The sequence below is a fragment of the Rhineura floridana genome, chromosome 21 (genome assembly GCF_030035675.1).
Source record: "Rhineura floridana isolate rRhiFlo1 chromosome 21, rRhiFlo1.hap2, whole genome shotgun sequence".
NCBI lineage: Eukaryota > Metazoa > Chordata > Lepidosauria > Squamata > Rhineuridae > Rhineura > Rhineura floridana.
In genome coordinates, this window is record NC_084500.1 from 3676250 (window position 1) to 3694832 (window position 18583).

The window sequence follows — 18583 nt, forward strand, 5'->3', positions numbered from 1 at the left end:
GCCTCTCCTGAGGATCTCAACGCCTGGGCAGGCTCATATGGGGAGATACAGTCTGACAAATAGCCTGGACCTAGGCCGTATAGAGCTTTATAGGTCAAAACCAGCAGTGCCTGGCCCAAGGTCACCCAGTGAGCTTCGTGACTGTGTGGGGATTCGAACCCTGGTCTCCCAGGTCGTAGTCCAACACCTTAACCACTACACCACACTGGCTCTCTCTCTCTCTCTCTCTCTCTCTCTCTCTCTCTCTCTCTCTCTCTCTCTCTCTCTCTCTCTCTCTCTCTCTCTCTCTCTCTCTCTCTCTCCTCTCTCTCTCTCTCTCTCTCTCTCTCTCTCTCTCTCTCAGGGAGGAGGAAATTTGTTCAGAGACAAAAAGATGCCTCATGTGGTTTTTGTTTGCCTGAGCCGGAAAGCCAGTATCCATAGTTTATACTGGGCTCCTGCTGGGAGGAAGGGAGGGATATCAATCAAATAATAAATAATTAAATAGTTTATGCATATTTTGTATTTATTTATTTATTTTATTTTATTTATATACCACCCTAAGCCCAAAGGCTCTCTGGGCGGTGTACATAAAAGGTAAAAGCAGGCACAATATATAAATACAATAAATATAATAACTCAAAAAACAAAAACACACAAACAATACGAGAACCAAACAACATCCAGAATACAACATAGTAATAAAATACTGTAAAAATACACTTTAAAATGCCTGGGCATATAAAAAGGTTTTCACCTGGTGCCGAAAATATAGCAGCGTCAGCGCCAGGCGCACCTCATCAGGGAAACCATTCCACAGTTCGGGAGCCACAACCGAAAAGGCCCTATTTCTAGTCACCATCCTCCGAGCTTCTTGATGGGATGGTACTCGGAGGAGGGCCTTAGATGTTGAGCGCAGTGTACGGGTAGTTTCATATAAGAAAGATTGGCAACCCGTGGCATTTAGCAAGGGAGGGGGGCTGCTTCAGCATGAGAGCTGTGTTTCCTCACAGGCAGCAAGGGCTTTGCACTGCGAGAAGACTCTTTACAAGCTGGGGGTCGAGAGGAGGGGAGGGTGAAAGCTGGAAGGGACTGTCCCATGTGCCTCATCCAGCCCATGGCTTGTCAGTTTCCAAACCCTGCTCTACAGTGACACCATAAATTTATTCCACTATTATTCCACTGGAAAGCGTCGTGGCTTCCCCCAAAGAACCCTGGGAAGTGTAGTTTGTGAAGGATGCTGAGAGTTGTTAGGAGATCCGCTGGCAGAGTTACAGTTTCCCAGAGTGGTTTAACAGTCAGTCCCTCTTCCCAGGAAACTCTGGGAATTGTTGCTCCGTTCAGTCGCAGTCTGGCTTCCCAGATTTCCCAGATTCCCAAAGCCCTTGAGCATCCTCAACCGAGCAACAGCTGTGATGGCAACCTGACATTAAACAAAAAGAGTTCATCCCCAGAGAGGGAGGAATAACAAAGGTCTGGACAATGGGTGCAATTGGAAGTCAGTGTGCAGCTGCCTTGCTCTTGGAAGGTTGTGAGGAAAGGCCTCACGTTGGCTTCTCTGGATGAGTGAGCATTTGGGCCTGTGCCAGTGGAGTTTTCCATCTTTTTTGACGCAGTTGTCAGCTTGCACCCTTCAGCCTTTCAAAGTAAACGGAGCTTTGTGGAGCTGGCTGCCTTCCAGGTCCCTTTAGAGTGGCTGGAGGAGGATTGAACACTTGCCTATCCGGTTTGGGGATTAGCCGCCGGCTATTTCTGCTTGGCTGTTTACATTCATCCTGGAAAGATGAACTTTTCATGAAACGCACACAAACAGCACATACCGCAGAATACCTACTACTGGATCTCTTTGCTGCTGCACTTTGAGCCCCACCTTCGGTTGCGTTAGTCACCAAATGGTTTGCGATGGGAGGCAATGGGATGCAAAGCTCCCACAAAGAGGTAGCGATGGCCACCAGCTTGGGTGGCTTTAAAAGAGGATTAGAATTCTAGAATAGCAGAGTTGGAAGGGGCTTGTGAGGCTATCAAGTCCAACCCCCTGCTCAATGCAGGAATCTAACTTAAAGCATCCTCGACAGGTGGCTGTCCAACTGCCTCTTGAAGGCCTCCAGTGTTGGAGAGCCCACCACCTCCCGAGGTCATTGGTTCCATTGTTGTACCGCTCTAATAGTTAAGAAGTTTTTCCTGATGTCCAGTCGAAATCTGGCTTCCTGCAACTTGAGCCCATTATTCCATGTCCTGCACTCTGGGACGATCGAGAAGAGATCCTGGCCCTCCTTTGTGTGACAACCTTTCATGTACTTGAAGAGTGCTATCAGATCTCCCCTCAGCCTTCTCTTCTTCAGGCTAAACATGGCCAATTCTTTCAGTCTCTCGTCATAAAGCTTTGCTTCCAGTCCTCTGATCATCCTTGTTGCCCTCCTCTGAACCTGTTCCAGTTTGTTTGCATCCTTCTTCAAGTGCGGTGTCCAGAACTGAATGCAGTACTCAAGATGAGGCCTAACCAGTGCCGCATAGAGGGGAACTAGTACTTCACATGATTTGGAAACTATACTTCTGTTAATGTAGCCTAAAATAGCATTTACTTTTTTTGCAGCCACATCACACTGTTGGCGCATATTCAGCTAATGATCAACAACAATCCCAAGATCCTTCTTGCATGTAGTATTGCTGAGCCAACTATCCCCCGTCTTATAACTGTCCATTTGGTTTCTTTTTCCTAAGTGTAGAACTTTGCACTTATCCCTGTTCAATTTCATTCTGTTGTTTTCAGCCCAATGCTCCAGCCTATCAAGGTCCTTTTGAATTTTGTTTCTGCCTTCCAGGGTATTAGCTATCCCTCCCAATTTTGTATCATCTACAAATTTGATAAACGTTGCCTGCACCTCCTCATCCAAAAATGGTGAAGAGCAGTGGGCCCAGGACTGGGCCCTGCGGTACCTCGCTCATTACCTCCCCCCACTTTGTGAAGGAACCATTGATAAGCATTCTTTGAGTATGATTACAAGCAGGATAAGGCTATCAGTGGCTACGCTGTGCCTCTAGTCGGAAGAAGTATGATTCTGAATATCAGCTACTGGAAACTGCAGGAGGGGAGAGTCAACTTTGCACCTGTGGGCTTCCCATGGGCATCTGGCTGGCCACTGTGAGAACAGGATGCTGGTCTAGATGGGCCACTGGCCTGATCCAGCAGGCTCTTCTTACGTTCTCATGTTCTTGGTTGCCATAGGATATGGCATTGCCTTTCTGAATGACACAGGCTTAATCTTCAACTTGGATGGATCTCAAAATGCCCAGGCTGCTTCCTAAAAAGTCAGGGGAAGGGCCGTAGCCCAACAGTAGAGTCTCTCCTTTGCATGTAGATGGTCCTGTGTTCAATCCCTGGTTTCTCCAGGCAGGGCTGGGAATGTCTCCTTTCGGAAACCCTGAAGAACCGCTGCCAGTCAGTGTAGACAGTACTGAGCGACATGAACTAGTGGTCTGTCTCAGTATAAACCAGCTTCTTAAAGAGAGACTTAATGCAGAGATGGGTAAATTCCATAACCCTGGGAGCCTAATCTCAGAATTTTCTGCCAGCCAGCTGGATTTTGTAGTCTAAGTCCCTCTCTATCGCATCCATCATGCTTAGGTGGTCTGCACATATTGAATTCAGATTTGCCCGGCTTCGTGAGAACTGGGGGTTGGATCTAGTGCTAGTTAAACTCAGAGATAAATTAATTTCAGTGGAACTACTCTATAGAAGGAGACAGTCCTTAAACTAATTGGGATTCTTGTTTTAAAAAACCCACATAGACCCCACAAATAAGTCTTCTTAAGGAACTGGGCTCTGATGCCATCCGGGACTTTTGAGGGTATAGCCGTTGAGTTGGGCCGAGAAGTGGTATCTAGCACAGACTTTTCAAAACTGGTGAGATATGTTCACTTTGAAAGCACCTGTGCAACTTTGACAGCGCCTGTGCAGTCATGCCCATGAAAGTAGGTACAAGTGTATGGACCAGACTGCTGTACACACTTCCTTGGATCTCCGTGCTTCTCCCTCGTTCTTGCTCTCTCAGAAAGATTTCTTTTTATAAAATAAAATAAAATTGCAAGCTGCCTTTGTCTGCAGCAGCTCAGCCCCACTTTGATATGCTCTGTCTATCATTTCCCCTGAGATGCATCTTCCAGGCCAGGTTTGTTCTGGAACACTAAGCAGGTTTTGGCAGGGTTGACAGTCCAGTGACACCGAACAAAAGCCAGGAGGAAGGAACTGCATGTTTGTGGGGTGAGCCAGCAGGCATGTGACACACAGATGTATACAACTCGCAAGAGCTCCGTTTTGTTTTTCTTCTTGCGTCATTGGATTCTCTTCTGGGTCGGGTCAAACACATCCAGAAGAGTGAGGTGGAGGAGTTCTTAGGACTGTCTCATGTCCAGCTGTGTGCGGGGAATCGTTGTATCGAATATCCCCCCTGCATAAATTACATTCTGCAGCCGGAAACCTAGAGCGGCAGGGAGAGTGCTAGGGTAGGCCCTTTCTCCCTGGGGTGCTAGCTCCTTTGCTTTGTGCTTGATATGTGGCAGAATAATTGTTTTAAAATATATTCCCCCAGCCAAAGTCTGTGCATGGTACAATCCACTCTACCCTGACGGAATTCTATTACTTCATTCTGCTGCCTGTGTATTATTTACTAGGGGTGTGCACTAAGGTTGGAAAGAGCTGTCGGTTTCAGTTCTGGTTGTTCCAATCTTAAATTCCGTTCTTCACAATTCTGCAGCAATTTGCAATTTTTTTAAAAAAAAATCCTCATGAAAATTCTGCATTTTAGGATGGATTTCTCCTGATAAACACATTTTTGCAGGCAGTTTTGACTAATGTACACATTTCTGCAAGCCATTTCTCATCATATAATGCAGTTCTGCATGTTATTTTCACTCATAGATCCATTTTTATGCCCACTTTCCCCTAACATTTGCATTTTTATGAACATTGCTTGGTTGGCAAACTGCACTGCAAAATTCAGGTAAGTGCGAATGTCAAAGGGTGGATATGTTTCGGTCCTTATTGTTTCAGAAAGTGTGGATTTGAGAGATTCGGCTTGAGATGCAAATTGAATTGAAATTCTCACCCATCTGTAGAGCTGCCTACAAGATTTGGTACTGTCCCCAATTCAGGTCTTTAGGAAAGAGCCTGGTTCAATCCAAGGGCTAGTCACTGCCTCTCAGCCCACCACACAGGGTTGTTTTGAGGATAAAATCAGGAGGGGGAAAACCAGGTTTGTTCGCCACTTTGAGCTCGTTGGAGGAAAAGTGGGATATAAATGTGGCAATATAATAATAATAATAATAATAATACATTCTCTAGGGAACAACTGAAATTCTCCAACAGTTCAATAGAATCTTGAAATAGAAAACTTTTTTTAAAAAAAGTTAGAGAAATATTCCCTGAGATGTTTCATCCCAGCCCTAGATAACCGTCAAACCTTCCCCATGTGTCAGATGTTGCTTTACGGTTGTAGCTAGCATTAATCATACCCACAGCAGACCCACTGAAATTCATTAGGTCCATTAATCTCAATGGGTCTACTCTGAGTAGAACTTACTTAGCTGTAGCCCAAGTATGCAAATTTGGAACATGAACCAGGATAATCACTGGTTTGGTTTAGATGATGCCATCTTATCCACTCCCAGCATGCATTGAGGGAATGAAATCAGGCCCTCCTGTCCCACTCATGGGAGGTCCCTGCCCTCTGGGACCCTTCAGTCCTTGGGTGTCATCTTTGAACATGGTAAAAAAAAGGTGAAGGTGTCCCCGCACTTGTAGTGCGAGTTGTTTCCGACTCTTAGGGTGACGTCTTGCGACGTTTACTAGGCAGACCTTATATATGGGGTGGGATTGCCAGTTCCTTCCCCGGCCTTTCTTTACCCCCCCCCCCCAGCATATGCAGGGTACTCATTTTACCGACCACGGATGGATGGAAGGCTGAGTGGACCTCGACCCCTTTTACCGGAGATTGGACTTCCTCCTTCCGTTGGAATCAAACTCCGGCCGTGAGCAGAGCTTTCGGCTGCGTTACCGCCGCTTACCACTCTGCGCCACGGAGGGTCTTTGAACATGGTAGACACCCTTAAAATCCTCATGCATAGGCCTCAAGGGTTTGTCAATGTGCCACCATCACCCTCCAAAAGCTCATCTTCCAGGCTGTGGTCTGAAGGCACATGAGGCCGCCACCTTGCTGAAGCTAAGCAGGTCTTGGTCTGGTTAGTGCCTGGATGGCATATGCATGTAAGAAATAAGACAAATAAATGTGAGCTGGGCGGACATTAACTTGTCAGGGGATCCATCTCTATCAGCTATTTTAGATTTTAAAAAAGCAACGCCCCCAAAGCCAGCTGTTTTTCACGAGCTTTCATCTCTGCCCACTGAAGGTGGACTCTTTGCACGGTTTGCTGTTTATTCTCTATTGCCTAATTTTCAGAGACGAAACTGGAGAAAGTTGGAACAGTGTCTTTTCAGCTCTTTATTTGAAACACAAAGCAATGGGCGTCTTTGTTCCTGGCTTGACTTCCAGAGGGCTGGGTTCCTTAACGGCATGTGGCGACGCTTCAGAAGACATTGTTCAGCTGCGAGGGATTCAAAATAGGAAATGCTCTTTGGCTTTGTGTGGGGTAGTGTCTGTTAGGTCTTCGGAGGTCTGCTTTTGGGCAGAGGTGTCACAAGTGACTTCTTGAAATTCTCCACCCTATTTTGAGGGCAGAGGAGTTGGGACAGGGGCAATCGTTGTGCTCAATTTCTCCAAGGAAAGGAGAAATTCTCCAACCATTGCTAGGGCTCCAGTCTTTTAAGTCTATACGGAAAAGAGAATTAATAGGGACTGTTGCTGGTTTGACCCCTTCTTATTTATTTATTTATGATTTAATTTGTATCCCGCCCTTCCTCCCAGCAGGAGCCCAGGGCGGCAAACAAAGCACTAAAAACACTTTAAAACATCATAAAAACAGATCTTAAAATACATTATCTCCTGATGTTGGACATAATGTAAATATACTGCTTTCAAGTCGATTCCGACTTACGGCGACCCTATGAATAGGGTTTTCATGAGGCTGAGAGGCAGTGACTGGCCCAAGGTCACCCAGTGAGCTTCATGGCTGTGTGGGGATTCGAACCCTGGTCTCCCAGGTCATAGCCCAACACCTTAACCACTACACCACACTGGCTCTCTAGTTCAAGCCAAATCCGTAGTGAAACGGATAGTAAATGATATGGGTGCACAAGAGTTACATGCGTTAGCTAGCAGACCATAGTCACTGGCCTGTCTTGGCCCACATTCACACCATACATTTATTCCACAATTATCCCAACAGTTATGGCTTCCCCCAAAGTGTCCTGGGAAGTTTAGTTTGTGACAGGTGCTGAGAGTTGTTAGGAAACCCTTATTCCCCTTACAGATCTACAATTCCCAGAGTGGTTCAACAGTCAGTCCTTCTTCCCAGAGAACTGTGGGAACAGGTACGCCGCTCTTGCTCACTGTCCAGGCTGGGTCCATGGACTGCTGTGTCAGGTGAGCCAGGAGGAGGGAACCAGAAGATGTGGAAGTCAGGAACAAAGGATAAACTTGGTACAAGCAGACGTTGGAACTGAAAGTGAAACCAGGAGCCAGGAGGCAGTCAGAAGTCAGCACCGAAAGACAAGCACGGAGCCAGGAAGAAGCCGGAAGCTGGGACCAGAGGACAAACGCAGACCAGGAGGAAGCTGGGAGCTTGCACCAAAGGACGAACGAGGCAGGGTTGAGGAAGCCAGTAGTCAAGACCGAAGGACAAATGGGGAGCCAGGAGGAAGCCAGAAGTCAAGACCAAAGGACAAATGGGGAGCCAGGAGGAAGCTAGAAATCAGGACCGAAGGACAAATGAGGAGCCAGGACAAAGCCAGAAGTCAAGACTGAAGGACAAATGGGGAGCCAGGAGGAAGCCAGAAGTCAGGACCGAAACGAATGAGGAGCCAGGAGGAAGCCTGAAGTCAGGACCGAAGGACAAATGGGGAGCCAGGAGGAAGCCAGAAGTCAGGACCGAAGGGCAAATGAGGTGGGAGCAAGGAGAAAGCCAGTATTGTGGCTCAAACAAGGAGTCAGGCCTAATGGACAAACCCAAACTCAGGACCAACCAAGGATGCTGGGACATGTCAGAGCTCAGGAGAACCTTGTTACTCAAGCAAGGCTCAAGAACCTGTCTTGTGCTCCTTCCCAGCCAGAAGAATCCAACAGACAGCCTGGTGCTGGGGGAATGGACTCAGTCCAGGGCCTGAGGGTGCTTCACCGAGAAGCTGCTACCTGCAAGCCAAAGGATCAGCACATGGGACCAGCTGCACAGAGATCCCAGCAGCTCCTGACGCTCACCCACCAAAAGGCACAGGAGCACAGCCGACAAAGGCAGGTGTGGCCATCCATGCCAATGAGGTTGAGTAGCTTTGAAGTCATGATCACAGCCCATATCTGTTGCTCATTCCATCTGGGGACTTCTGCAGAGGCCGCGGGCCTTCTGAAAAACCCGTCAGTTTCTGCGACTGAGCTGTTGCATTCATAGACCATGGTGTCAAGCTGCAGTTCCCATTCATTAGCAGAGCTGCTTGCAAAAAGGGTCCCTCTGCTGGATTTCTCCCTGGATTCTCGTGCTTTCGGCTTCAGCTTTGCTGGAGCAGAACTAATGATGTTGAAATCTGTAGTTCTTCACCGTCAAGAAGGTTCGGTGCACATAAGGAGGCGTAATGGTTAAAAGCACCCTTTCCCAACCAGTCAGCCGCAGACAGCATGGCCAATGGTCAGAGATAATGAGAATTGTAGTCCAGCGACATCTGGGAACCCAACATTTGGGAAAGGGTGGGTTAGGGTGCTGGACAAAGATTGGGGAGATCCAAGTTCAAATCCCCACTCGGCCGTGGAGCTCACTAGGTGGCCTTGGGACAGTCTCTCTCTGTCCCTCCCCCCAACCTACCTCAAGGGTTGTTGTGTGGATAAAATGGTGCAGAGCCAACCAAACCCCTTAAAGCAGGGATGGGTAATCTGTGGGCAATCTGTCCAGATGCTGTTGGATTGGGACACCCACTATCTCTGACATGTTGGCTGAGGCTGATCAGAGCTGGGATTCAGCAACACGAGGAGCAATTCAGCGACATCAGCAACTCTAATTGTTTCTAGTATTTATTTTCAATTATTGTACTCATTGTTCATTTGATATGTCGTGAGTCACTCTGGGGACACTTTGGTGGGAAAATGGCATACAAATAAAAGACAATGATGAAGGATTTTTCTCTTCTTCCCTCCCCATCCCTTTTTCCTTTTGTGTGGTGTCTTTTCAGATTGTGAGCTTGTTTTAATTGATTGTATACAAGCCTCTCTTTTTAGCTGAAGAAAAGGGCACAAATAAATGGGAAGAAACAGACTGATTACATTTTGCAAATGGCTGTTTAGCAATGTGTGATCCTTTCATTGCTCACCTCTCTCTCTCTCTTTTGCAGATGTTCATTGTTGAGAAGATAGAAGGAATCCACTGCAGCCTTCACGAGTTCACCATCACTGGGTCCACATACACCCCAGAGGGACAAGTGTAAGCACTTGGCATTTCTGTTCATCTTTATTTATAACTTAAGGGCTTGGCAAAATTCTGCAGAGACAGCCTTGGAAAAGAATGCTAAGGGGAGGGGGAGATTAGATGTTTAATTTTTATTTTATGTATTTATTAGCAAGATTGTACCTGCCGTTGCCTGGAAATTCCTAAGAAAGCAAAAAAATAAATGAATTAATCAGTGTTTGATATCAGTGCAGTTTGGAAAGGCTTAGTCTGCCACCTTGAATCAAAATAGCATCCAATTGCATCTAAACATGAGGGATGGGATCGGTTGGCTAGTGCCAGTTTAAAAGCATTCAGTCGACCTACTAGACTGATTCAAGTTCTGCTAGCATCTGCTTTTACCAATTCATGTTTATCAGAATTAATGTTGATATTTCCTGTAACAATTTTGCAGGAAATACTTATATTTTTCAAGGAAGTATCGATTCTTAAAATCAATGTTTTAGTGGCAGCTATTTTTTTAAAACAAAGTCCATTTTCAAAAACAGCTGCGGAAATCCACTACATTAGAATCCAATTGAGATTAAGTGATTTAATGGAGAATTCGGTACCAAATCCGAATTGGGCGCAGAGTGGTAAGCGGCGGTAACGCAGCCAAAGCTCTGCTCACAGCTGGAGTTCGATTCCAACAGAAGGAGGAAGTCGAACCTCCGGTAAAAGGGGTCGAGGTCCACTCAGCCTTCCATCCTTCCGAAAAATGAGTACCCGGCATACGCTGGGGGGTAAAGAAAGGCCGGGGAAGGAACTGGCGGTCTGCCTAGTAAACGTCGCAAGACGTCACCCTAAGAGTCAGAAACAACTCGCACAATAAGTGCGGGGACACCTTCACCTTTTATTGCACATCCCTACTAAACATAGACAAAAACCTGCTTTTTCTTTGATCTCAGGAGCTATCATGCAAAATGTGGTTGCAGAGTGGACAAACAAAGCGCTATCCAAGATATATAGTAGATTTGGAAAGTTCTATAAATTTGAAACAAGGCAAAAGTGTTTTAAAGATATAAAATTAAAATTCCATATTTGCAGTGGCGGCCTTGGGGATACCCAGAGTTAAATTTGTCATTTAGCCCCAGAACGTGCCATGTGGTGTGAGGAGAGAACAGGAAGATCCCTTCCACAAATGTTGCAAAACGCCCCCTCCGTTTGGTTTGGTTTCCCAGAAACTTCCAGTAGCTGTCTTCCCCCCTCAAGACGCACATACACACACAAACCCCACTCTCCAATTCTCCCATGGTGCATTGATTTCCAGATGGCCTAGACTTCACAGAGACGTGAGGCTTGTTCTGGCCTTACTTAAAACATTAGAAATGCCTATGATCAATCTAGTTTTTAAATGAGAGTTCTGTGACTTTTACTTCAAAAAAGGGATTTTGGATGCTGGTTGAGCGTGTTGAGAGTTGGTGTCCTACAACATCTTGAGGCGTCCCATCCCTGGGATGGCCCCCACCCCCGTGCCACAGCCTTGATCTAACTGTCCCCAGCCCACCCTGGTTGATTTTCGAAAAAGAATCTTTTGGAACTAGGGACAGGAGGCTCTGTCCATTTCGTTTTTCGCAGAATCTCACTTTTCCAGTCTTAAATTCAGTTCTCCACGTTTCTGTAGCAATTTGTGATTTAAAAAAAAAACACTCATGAAATTTCTTTAGCGTTTTAGTGTGAACTTCTCCTAATAAACACGTCTTTGCATGCAGTTTCGACTAATGTACACACCTTTGCAGGCAATTTCTCCTAATGCAATGCATTTTTTTAAATGTTGGCCGGAGAAGAGCATCACAACGTTGTGAAGGGTGGCTGTGTTTCAGGCCTTTGTATTGTTTTGGAAAGTGTAAATTTGATAGATTCGCCCTCGAGTGCAAACGGAATTGAATTTCGCCCTCATCCATCCTTGTATGAGTGCTTCCTTGAGGAATTCAGGATTGCATCTGACATTGGTCCTACTCAGAGTAGACGCACTGAAATTAATAGACATGATTAACATACGTCCATTAATTTTGGTGGATCTCCGCTGTGTATGACTAACACTGGATACAATCGTCGCATTCCACTTTTTAAAGTTGTTGTATTTAGTTTGCCATGGAATACTGCAACAGTACCATTAGGTTATTCAGAGCTTGGAAAAGTTACTTTTTTGAACTACAACTCCCATCAGCCCTAGCCAGCATGGCCACTGGATTGGGCTGATGGGAGTTGTAGTTCAAAAAAGTAACTTTTCCAAGCTCTGGGTTATGTAACGTGTTCAGATCATGCTCTACCCCAGCTGGACTTCACGATGGGAGTTCACGAGGCTGCAGTCACCAAGGGTCAAGTAACCTTTTGTCCACTTTTAACTCTCTGGCTATTTTAAAAGATCATGCCATGGGAAACGGCAAGTAAAATAAAGCTCTGCAGAAGAATGTGTGCTGGATGTAGCTTTTCCGACTCAAGAATGATTGGAAACAAGGCTGGATGGATCAGCCGCAGTTTTTGCCATACTTCCCTTCCCCTGGATCTGTGGGAACTCACAGATCCTATCCTGAAGGAGCATCCAAATGTTGCAGAAGTTGGATTCACTGCCTAGAAAGTAGCTAATTATAGCTAGAGATCAGTGGCAGGTGGCTCCATGTCAGTGGGGCAGTGGGATCCGCTCTGGGTTTTAGCTTGACCTTTTCAAGGAGCCGTCCAAGGTGCAGAGCAGCAAACAAGAAGTCATAAAACTCTAAAAACATCTTTAAAACAAAACATCTTAAAAGCGAAACGTCTTAAAAACTGTTCCAATTCAGAGGCAGGTAGGGGTAAAGGCATCTTCTTAAAAGGCTTGTGGAAAAGTGAAGGCCTTCAGCAGGAGTTGAAAAGACACCGCCTGTCTAATATTTAAGGGGAGGGAGTTTCAAGGGACAGGTGCCACCACACTAAAGAATCAATTGCTACGTTGTGTAGAATGGACCTCCTGATAAGATGGCATCTGTAGGAGGTCTTCACCTGCAGAGTGCAGTGATCAACTGGGTACATAACAGTTTAGATGATGTTCTCCTGGTATGCTGTTTTGCCCTAATACATACATTGTATGTTCTCCTTGATGTAGTGTGCTAGTGTTAATAGTGCATTTTTTGCGTGCACTTTTTTTTTGGTTGGAGAACCTCATTGCAAAATTCGGATGTCAAAAGAATACCTGCTTTGCAGCTGGTATATGGGGCAATGAGAATTAGGTCTGCATTAATATGCAATTTCTCCCTCAACCCTCCCTGAGTATAACGTAGAAAGGACAACGGTTTAGAGCAGGGACCAATGGGGAAATGGAATCCAAATGCTGAAGGGCAAATATTAGCTAGTGAAGACTTTAGCAGAGGCTGGCTGATCAAATTAGGTTGTCCCACAACACAGAATGTGATAGCCATGAGAGGGTCCCGTGCCTTGGGATCGCTCTGCATTACCATTCACTCCTCTTGAATTCCAGTTTAACTAGAGCAGGTGAAGCCGACATGGTGCCGTCCGGTCGCCATTGGACTACAACCCCCATTGGTCCCAGCCAGCAGTGGAGACTGATCCATTAGGGCAACCTCAGTCTGCACGAGGGATGGGATCTGTCGGCCAGTGCCAGTTCAAATGCATTCTGTCAGCCTAACAGGTTGGCATTGATGCTCCCCTGGGCTCCTACCGTGAGGGAGAGGGAGATATAAATCAAAGAAAGAAAGAAATAGAACTTCATTCGTTCTCTGCTAGCCGCTGCTTTTACCGGTTTGTGGGGTTTTCTGGCTTGGAAAAAAATACAGATATAAAAAATACAGAAGGAAATGTCGATATTTTGAAGGAAATGTCAAGATTACCTTTAAAAATATTGACGTTCTGAAGGAAAATCAGTATTATTAAAGGAAACATTGATAAATGATCGTTCTTAAAATCGACATGCTCTGCCACCATAGTGGGATGTGGGATGCTTCTGAAAAGCAGTTGCTGGAAGCCAGAGGAGGGAAGTGTCCTCTTGCGCTCAGGTCCTGCTTGTGGGCTTCCCATTGGGGCATCTGGTGGCCACTGTGAGAACAGGATGCTGGACTAGACTTGCCACTGGCCTGATCTGGCAGGCTCTTCTTATGTCCTTATGACATTGTTAGAGGTGGATTTTTTTTCAAGTCCATTTCAAAAATAGCAGCGGAAATTTGCTACATTAAAATCCAATACTCAAAGATTGAGAGTAAGCGAATTAATGGAAAATTTGGTACCAAATCTGAATTGGGTGCAATTCTAGCATGTCCCCAGCCTGTGCGTAGCCTGCCTTCACTTACTTGTGTTCCTGCTTACAAGAAGTCCCGTTGGTGATGTAAATTTTGTGTGTGCAGAAGGTGGGGAGAGAGTCAAACTGTGAACTGCAACTTAGTGGGTGCGTAGTACTCTGTACAATAAGTGGAAAATAAAAAAAACAGAGTGTGTCTATCACAAGGGTTCCACTTTAGGAAGCATAACCTGGTAACGCGGACATCCAAAAATCCCAGGAGGAATTCCGATGAGGAAAAATTCGGAAGCATGCCTAGAAAGTGATACCTCTTCTTTTTATTCCAAGGTTAATACCAGTTCTATGCTGGAGAGATATTTATAAAATTCTGCAACGAGACAAACAATTTAGAGCTCAATTCTACCATGTGTATAAATTGTGTGCATTTGGGCCATAGGTTACATTTGTGCCATGATGCTGAAATCTGTACTATATTTTTTGATATTTAACACTGGTTTTGCTCTTCGGAAGGCCGGCTGAAGAGCTAACTGAAACACTACCCCCACCAGTGGAAATCTTATTCAGACACCTCTCCAGCCTCTAAATTTTCAGCAGCCAGAAAACTGGCCACTTTCAAGCAGATCTCTGCAGTCATAAGGGCAAGAAACTTCCCTTTATTTAAAGCAAGCTGAAATACCCAGCTCTTTTTATGCCTTCCTATGGAACTTCAGCAAAGACAAAACCTTGCCAACAGATCTGGGATTGTTTGAGCACAGAATTGTGTTCATTCTCTTCTCCTTTTGGTTATATAAACTTTTCTTCCTTCCCCCCCCCCCGAGACTCTGATGATTCTTTAATTAGCAAGGAACTTTTCCATCACAGCTGTGCTTAGTCCGAGACATTTGTTAATGCCTCGTGAAAGGGTACAATTTGTCACTCGGTTAGAAACAGCTCGTTGACAGAAGGCTGTCTTCCGGCCTTCCAAAAATGGCGTTTCTACAGGGATTTATTAGGGCAGATTCGGGATCTAATTTGAAACAAAGTTCAGCAGCGCTTGGCCTTGGAGCTGGTTGTCTGGGCCAGGCCTTGGCCGGGGACGTGGGAAGGGCTGTGACTGTGGGGAGGGGGGCACAGCGCAGAGGAAGACCACCTTCTTTGAAGGCGGAAGGTCCCAGGTTCAACCCCCAAGGTCAGCACCTCCAATTAAATCGCAGTTGCCATAGGAGTAGATGGCCGAAGACCCATGGAGAGCCATTGCCAGCCAAATTAGACACGACTGAGCTACGTAGACCAGAGGCCTGACTTTAGTGTAAGGCAGCCTCTGAGAATGTGCAAAGTGTGCTTTCAGTATCTCTGAGCAATCACAGCCGGACGCTGCAGATGAAGCTGCCTCTTCTGCTTGAGGTGGAAACTGGAGGGGATTTAAGGATATTACTTCAGATTGAGCCTTAAATATGCCTGTGGCTCAGCCTGGATGACTAGTTCTGACACACGCCCCGGTGGATCCATCCCCTGAGGTACTCCAATCAATTCCAAACTCACATCTGGTTGGAAGAAGGGGGGGGGAGGCTTGCTCTGCTGCCGCACTCAAACTTTCCGTCGTCTTTGGCTACAATTAAAATAAAACAAAGAATGTGTTTAAAAACATCAAAAGAATTTTTTTAAAAACAGTTACATAGCTAATAGTCTCAAGGTTGCTCGGGGCAGCATCTGTCAGCCCTCACATGCTTTTAAATTCTTCCTGGTTGCAAATAATGAGAGAGACAGGGAGGGCATTCTACAAATGAGGAACCACTACCAAAAAGGCCCTGTCACACGTCAGCACTAACTGCCAAACATCAAATACTGTTGGATGCCGTGAGGAATATCTCTCTTGCAGGATATGGAACTTGTCTTGACATGGAGCCACATTAACTATATCCTTTACATAGCAGGGAGGGACAGAAATGCAGTGATAAATCAATAGTTAAACATGTTGTTCCGTCTCATTGTTCATGACACCTTGAGTGCAAACAGCAATGGTTTGCTTTTCCTAGTCAGATTTCAATGTGGATAGAATTTGTCCTTATTATCCTTGTTGATGGATGACCACTTACTACTCTTAGGCAGCCTTTCCCAACCAGTGTGCCTCCAGATGTTGTTGGACTACAACTCCCATCAGCCTCAGCCAGCATTGCCAATGGCTGAGGCTGATGGGAGTTGTGGTCCAACAACATCTGGAGGCACACCGGTTGGGAAAGGCTGCTCTTAGGTTTTGTTCCACGTGAATGGATTTTAAAATGTTTGATTAGTAGTTCTGTATTTTAATAGTTTGTAAGTTGCTTTGAGATGGTTTGTGAAAAGCGATGAACAGATCTAATGCATTGTAATAGTTAATAGCAACAATTTTCCTCCTCCCTCCCCTCAATGGCAGCTTGAAGAACGATAGCCCTGTTCGATGTGGACAGTTTGATGGCTTGGTGGAACTTGCCACAATCTGTGCCCTTTGCAATGACTCCTCCCTAGATTACAATGAGGTGAGTTGACCTTGAGACCTGTTTGTTTGCTTGATGATTACAAGCGGGACCTGCAGCAAAATGTTGCAGCATGGAATGAAGTTTAAGGTTCCAATCAGCCACCCAAGCCTTCAACGGTTATTGAGTGTGAAGGGTGGATTACAGCAAAAATGCATCCTTGAAAACAATTTAAAATAGCATACACTCACAAAAGTAGGCTGGGTTCTCAAAATATGCATCTCAGGTAGGGATGAAAGCACCTGTCAGTTTCGATTCTCGCTGGTTCTTGTTTTTTCCAGTCTTTCTCCACATTTCTGCTGCAATCTGTGATTCTTTAAAAATCCTCATGAAAATTCATTAGTCTTTTAGTTCAAATTTCTGCTAATAAACATAAATTTGTGTGCAGCTTTGACTAATGTACACATTTCTGCAAGCAATTTCCTCTAATATAATGCATTTTTGTATGTCATTTTCACTAATACGTTTGCGCACGTTTCCCCCTAACTCCAAGGGAAGCTCGGAGGGTGGCAGCAAGGGAGAGGGCCTTCTCAGTGGTGGCCCCCAAATTATGGAATGAAATAGTGGATGAGGTGCGCCTGGCGCCAACACTGTCATCTTGTCGGCGCCAGTTCAAGACTTTCCTCTTCTCCCAGGCATTTTAGCATGTGTTTTAAATGTTTTTTATATTGTTTTCAGTTTTAAAATTGTGTTTTACATTGTTTTTAAAATATGTGTTTTAAATTGTATATTTGTTTTAATGTTTTTGGTCGCTGTAAACTGCCCAGAGAGCTTCGGCTGTGGGGCGGCAGACAAGTGCAATAAATGAATAAATAATAACATAATGAATTTTTGCGTTGCAAAATTTGGTAAGGTGCATCTTTTGAAGGATGGGGCTGTGTTTCAGTTCTCATATTGTTTCAGAATGTGTGAATTTGATAGATTCAGCTTTAAACATGAACTGAATTGAATCTCTCTCCCATGCCTAATCTCAGGTGTCCAAGGTAAGGGTAAAGAGGTGCTTCTTCAGCATTCACCAAATCCTGTACAGTGAAGTTGTCAGATGCACCTCAGTGGGGAGGGAGTTCCCCAACTTATGGGCTGCCACAACTTAGGGGCCACCTCTCCTGGGCCACCACCCCATGAGCTTCTGAGGGTGGAGGAACTACCCTAAGTTCCCCCCCCCGCCGATCTCAACTCCCAAGAAGGTCTGTAGGGAAAGAGGTGGTCTTTCAGATATTTGGGGCCTTAGTCGTTTGGGGCTTTAAACACTCGCGTGAGCACCTTCGTTTGGGCCCAGAAATGAACAAGCAACCAATGCAGTGGTTATACGAGATATAAATGGAACCCCAGCCAGTAATCTGGCTGCAGCTTTATGGACCAGTTGAAATGACCAAGTAGTCTTCAAGGGTTTCCCCACTTAGAGCACATTGCAATAACCTAATCTGGAAGATACCACAGCATGGAGTGCAGTGGCCAAGTCATCTCTGACCAAAAGGGTCTGAAGCTGATGAACCAGCTAGAACTGGAGAAAGGCACTCCTGACCAGCGAGACCACCTGAGCCTCCAAGCTAGGAGCACCTCCAAGCAGGGCCGGCGCCAAAGGGCGGCCAGGTCGGGCCCTGGTCGAGGGCCCCATGGCTCACAGGGGCCCCTCATTAGGGTGGGGGAGTAGCACTCCCCATCTGCAATCCACGGCAGGGACCCTGCCGTGGATTGCAGGGAGGGAGCCTCCAGGCCATGTGGCTGTTCGCTCATTCCACCTACCTCTCTCTCCTGTTGTTGTGTGCACAGGGTTTCCATCAACCAAGATGGTGGGGGAGGCTTCTTTAAGGTACTAATGCCTCTACCGCCATGTTGGTGGATGGCAGGCATGCGCATGCCTGCCATCAAACAAGATGGCGGTGGGGACATCAGCCCATTAGAGAAGCCTCCACTGCCATCTTGGTTGATGGTAGCCCTGCGCATTTACCAGCGGGAGACAAAAGAGAGGTAGGTGGAACAGATAGGAGCAGCACACCCACGGCAGACTGGTGCCCAAGGGCTCAGTCATGCCTGGCGCCAGCCCTGCCCCCAAGCATTCCATCAGTCTGCCTCTATTTTTACATTCCACTGTCCTCTGCAGTTGATTATCTGTATGTTTAAAAGGTTTTCAACACCTTAATTTGGAAAAAAAATGTAAAGGAAGAACATGCTATTATGTTAGAATGCCCTTAAGCATTTAAACATATTCCAATAAAATAGTTTTTACATAAAGGTTTGAACTTGCTTTGAAGATAACTTTTCAGCTGCTGCCAGTGCAATTGTGTACAGGTCTACTCAAGAG

General features: G+C 45.8%; 1 protein-coding gene across 4 annotated transcripts in view; it reads left to right on the top strand.

Annotated features, from left to right (window-relative positions):
• ATP2A3 (ATPase sarcoplasmic/endoplasmic reticulum Ca2+ transporting 3) overlaps positions 1-18583 on the top strand; it is a 159144-nt gene that overhangs the window by 118036 nt on the left and 22525 nt on the right. For all 4 annotated transcript variants that reach the window (XM_061605528.1, XM_061605530.1, XM_061605529.1 and 1 more), the window contains 2 exons: positions 9467-9555; positions 16179-16281. In XM_061605528.1, coding sequence (XP_061461512.1) covers positions 9467-9555; positions 16179-16281 — 192 coding nt within the window. The remainder of the gene's footprint in view (positions 1-9466; positions 9556-16178; positions 16282-18583) is intronic.